Raw genomic sequence first — 4,563 nt, 5'->3', positions numbered from 1 at the left:
GGTTTATAGACCTCTACATATCTTGACTTTCTATAATAATCAGGTATGTAGTCATCAACCTTATGATTCCTACTCTTCATGGCTGAAAGTGAATGCACACAAGGTAAGCCTGTCAGCTCCCATCTTCTGCATGAACAAACTCTATCCTTCAAGTTGACTGTGAACTTTTCTGCAGAATTTTCAAGATGCCTCACTTCAAAGATATGCTCATCAGACATCCTAACAATACATACAATAATCAGAACTGTTCCATTGAGTTTAAAAACAATAAACAAAAATGTTCTAATGAGTTTAAATACAATACACAGAATAATGAGTTTAAATCTAATGAGTTTAGATCAGAATTGTTCTATACCTGACTAGCCACATGTTTGTGTATGAGTCTGTTTTCTCAATCTTCCTTCTAATGTTTGGTAGCACTTCTTCATCTGCTAGCCTTTCAAACCTCAACCTGTTTGTAGCCCACCTCTCCATCATATATGTTCTGATTTCCTCTACCATGGTTATCAATGGTTTGGACCTAGAATCCAATATGACACTATTGAAAGCCTCTGACGATTCAGAACAGCATCACACTTGTTATGTGTCTTGAAGTATGATCTACTCCAAAATCTTGGAGGGGTGCTCATCATGTGCTTGTAAGCTTCCACATTCACATCCTTCATTACCTTCATCTCCCTTTCCCAAGCCTGGTAATAAGTAGACTTGGCAGCTTTCCAGATAATTTCTTTAAGTTTTTTTCCAGGATACCTCTTCCTAAAGTTGTTGTATAAATGTCTGACACAAAATCTTTGTTCTACCCTAGGCAGAAGCTCTTCCATTGCAGGCAATAATCCCTATGCAAAGTGTATAAGAAAGGTGTATAAGCAAAATGTAAATGCAAAATGTAAATGCAATATGAATCATACCTTTTGTTGATCACTAATAAATGTGTATGTCAGGCACTCTTCCTTTCCACCAAGGTCAGCAATAAGCAACTCCAAGAACCATGTCCAGCTATCCTTGTTTTCACTCTCCACCACTGCAAATGCTATGGGTAACATTTGATCATTTGGATCTCTACCAATGGCTGCAAGGATTTGACCTCCACAAAGTCCTTTCAAGAAACATCCATCAAGCCCAATGAAATGCCTGCTTAATTTGAAACTTTCCTTACAAGCAGCAAAACAAATGTACAGCCTTCTGAAGTGAATCCTATGATCATCAGAACCTTCTTGAGCTGGTTGAACATTCAATTTCACAGTTGAACCTGGGTTTGCTCTTAACAACTCATGGCAGTAGTCATAAATCCTTGTATAATCCCCAAGGAAAGATCCATCAACCATGTCTCTAGCTGCAAACCTAGCTCTTATAGCCTTTGTCTTGTTGACCCCCACATTCCACTTTTTTTGAACCTTTTCCTTTATGTCTTTCAACTTCATTCTAGGGTTGGTCTTAAGTGAATTTTGTATTCTTTTGCTCAACCATTTAGTCTTCAACATCTTCACATTATACTCTCTACTGCAATTATGAAAGTCTACTATCTTTCTTAGTTGCCAAGTATCCTCATTAGGCAACTTAGCACAATATGCTTCCCATTGACATCCTTCTTTACACCTAACCCTCACCCTTATCTTGTCATTCTTAGTGTACCTTAGGTCTCTTCCAGATTGGACTGCATAAGTTGTAATTGCTTCTTTAAAATCATCTTTTGTGGTAAAATATGTTCCCACCTCCCACTTGTAGTTGGACATATCCTTTTGTTCCTTGAATATTGGAAACTTCTTTCTCTTAACTTTACTGCTATCATCACTGTCACACTCACTTTCTAGATCCTCACTTTCATTATCACTGCCTTTGAATTCATTTTTGGTTTCTTCCCACTTTTCCTTACCTTTTTTGCCTTTTTCTCCTACATTATCATCTTCAAGTAGGTTACCAACTTCTTCTTCCAACTCAGTTTCATACTCATCAGAGTCATCATCGAATACTACCTCCATTGCACTATCATAATTGAAGTCTTCATCTTCAGAGGTATTAGAACTATGCCCATCATCAACCTCCCCAACCCTTTGTCCATTATCATCAGTATCTACTGCATCCTTATCCCTTCCATGATCAGTATCTTCTGCATCCTTATCCCTTCCATGATCAGTATCTACTGCATCCTTATCCCTTCCATGATCAGTATCTTCTGCATCCTTATCCCTTCCATGATCAGTTGGCAATTCAGTTTCATTCCTCATCTCCTCAAGCACAACTTCAGTCTCATCTACAATCTCATCTACAACCTCATTAAGTGGTATTTCATCAAGGGGTATGTCATCTACTGGTACCTCAGCAAAATCAGGGTTTGTCAATACGTGCTGAATAAAGATGTCAACTCTAAGGTGAACCCTGTAGAGATCAGCAATCTCTAGGGCACCTTTGTCATCAACTAACAGATTCATACCCTCAGTAGGATCCCTATAGTATATCTTGTCTATGGCCGGGTAACCTAATTCCTTAATAGCACCTAACAACTCAAAGAAGCTCCACTTATCCGCATCTACCCTCAATCTCGCAACCTCACCCCCTTCATAAACATCGTGTTTCTCATCAGTGAACGCACCACTATGATGGATTGTAATGTTCAAAAATTCATCCATTTCAAACTAAACCCTAAATAGAATCGAAGAAGATGAAATGAGCATACAAATTGAAAAAGAAGAAGATGAAAATCAGCAAACAAATGAATTTTATTAAACCCTAACTACCGAATCAGTTAGCTGAAAAGCAAAAATTAGTTACCTGAAAATCAACGGTGTCTTCGTCTTCGTCTTCGTTCCCAGAAAACCTTAAACTTGTCTTCATTCTCAGAAAACCTTCGACTTAATTGAAAATGGCTGCTGCGCTGCGCTAGGGTTTACACATACCCCTTTTTCCTATTTCTGAGTTACTAAGTGAGAATCACAAATATGTTTAGAAAATTACACTTAAGTGAAAATATATTTTCCATGTCACAATTTAATTAATCAAAAATAACACGTGGATGACACCTGGGTAAAATCATTGACTTTGACTAACGGTTTGGACGGAAAGGATAAACGTGCACCTTTTAGAACAATTAAAGGATCAGTTTGGAACTTTTTAGAGTTGAGGGACCAAAATGGACCCAAGGGTATACTTAAGGGACCAAAAAGGGTATTTAGCCTTAAATTAATCTTGGATTCTGTGTTTTCCAGGTACATCACGTGGTATGGTCCTTCATGCTGGTGACCATCAGATCCACTAGCCAGCTCATCCAACGCACCTGACACGCCAGTACATATCATAGACCACACTTATCCACCACACCTGATCGTATCCTTTTATTTTTTATTTCTATTTTAATTTTCTTTGTAAAATTAATTAAAAATAGTTTTAAAAATCCAAAAAATGCATAAAAAATATTTTTAGACTTCTAAAATAATATATTATTTTCTGATGCAAAAATATTTTATTTTTCTTCAAAATTTCAATATTTTGCCTAATTAATTAGTATATATTTATATATTTGCTTTTTAATTATTCTAACCAATCAAAAAATCATAAAAAAAATTGTTCTTTATATAAAATATTGTTTATATATTATAAGCTAATTTTGTACATATTTTGAATAATTTTCTCTTTAAGTTTTAATTATTTGTGTAATTATTTGCATAATTATGTGTTAATTAACTTAATCAATTTCAAATCAACTTCAAAAATTCCAAAAAAATCAGTTTTGTTTTAAAATTAATTAGCAAATATTTTGTACATATTTTAAACTTAATTTCTAGGTTTAAATCTATTTTCATTTTTTTTCCTCATTTTAATTTAATTAATCATGCATTAATTATAATTAAAATCAATCATAAAAAAATCCAAAAACATGCCTTTTATTTTTCTTGCAATTTAAATTCCTAGATAAATGTATAGGATGTCAAATTCATGTAAATAGGCTAGTTTACATTTCCTGCACAATCGATGTAATAGCGTATATTTACTTTCCGTACTTTACATTTCCGCATTTTAATTTCCAGCAAATATAAACTGCGTGTATGTCAAAGATAAAATTGAACCGTTAGATCACTAACTTCAAAGATAAAATATTTGAATCCAATCACAATCACACTTGCACCTCTTAAGGTAATCCCTTCTCATTCTTTTCAAAATCAAAGTCAAAATTCCACTGTTTCGAGTACAAAATCGAACCTTTTGTTTATATCCGGTGAAAGGATAGATTTTTAAAGGAAATAAGGATAAAGACCTTACAACTCAGGGTAGACCTCCTAGTTTGCTTGCTCAAAACAAAACAAACATAATTCTCATACACTGTTGATTTTCAAAACAAAACTTTTCAAAAAGACAATATTTTGTATACATCCAAACACGGATCATTACAAAGTTAACGTTCTTTTCAAAACATCTTTCGAAAGACAAACAAACATTTTGTATACATCCGCACAAGTATCATTACAAAATTCAATTTACAAAAGTATTTGAAACCACATATGAGCATTCTAAAGCAATTGAAAAGTGATCGAAAAACAAGTGAGCTAAGCAAACTTAAGAGCCCATGGA

At 34.3% G+C, this 4,563-nt stretch overlaps 1 protein-coding gene across 1 annotated transcript; it reads right to left on the bottom strand.

The window, feature by feature from the left end:
* Positions 1-506: 506 nt before the first annotated feature.
* LOC131598242 (uncharacterized) lies at positions 507-2,627 on the bottom strand. The gene is made up of 2 exons (XM_058870861.1): positions 909-2,627; positions 507-836 (listed from the first exon to the last, which is right to left on the bottom strand). The coding sequence occupies exons 1-2, from the start codon at positions 2,625-2,627 to the stop codon at positions 507-509; spliced, it is 2,049 nt and encodes a 682-aa protein (XP_058726844.1).
* Positions 2,628-4,563: the final 1,936 nt, after the last annotated feature.

This window comes from Vicia villosa, linkage group LG4 (genome assembly GCF_029867415.1).
Source record: "Vicia villosa cultivar HV-30 ecotype Madison, WI linkage group LG4, Vvil1.0, whole genome shotgun sequence".
NCBI lineage: Eukaryota > Viridiplantae > Streptophyta > Magnoliopsida > Fabales > Fabaceae > Vicia > Vicia villosa.
Note: the sequence above shows the minus strand (reverse complement) of the source record. Positions and strands in the feature narration are given on the sequence as shown.

What these genes read in the sequence shown, in the direction of transcription:
- LOC131598242 (XM_058870861.1), bottom strand. Translation starts at nt 2,627, where the DNA reads ATGGATGAATTTTTGAACATTACAATCCATCATAGTGGTGCGTTCACT. An exon ending in TTATTAGTGATCAACAAAAG is followed by an intron (nt 837 to 908) that starts GTATGATTCATA and finishes CACTTTGCATAG; the next exon opens with GGATTATTGCCTGCAATGGA.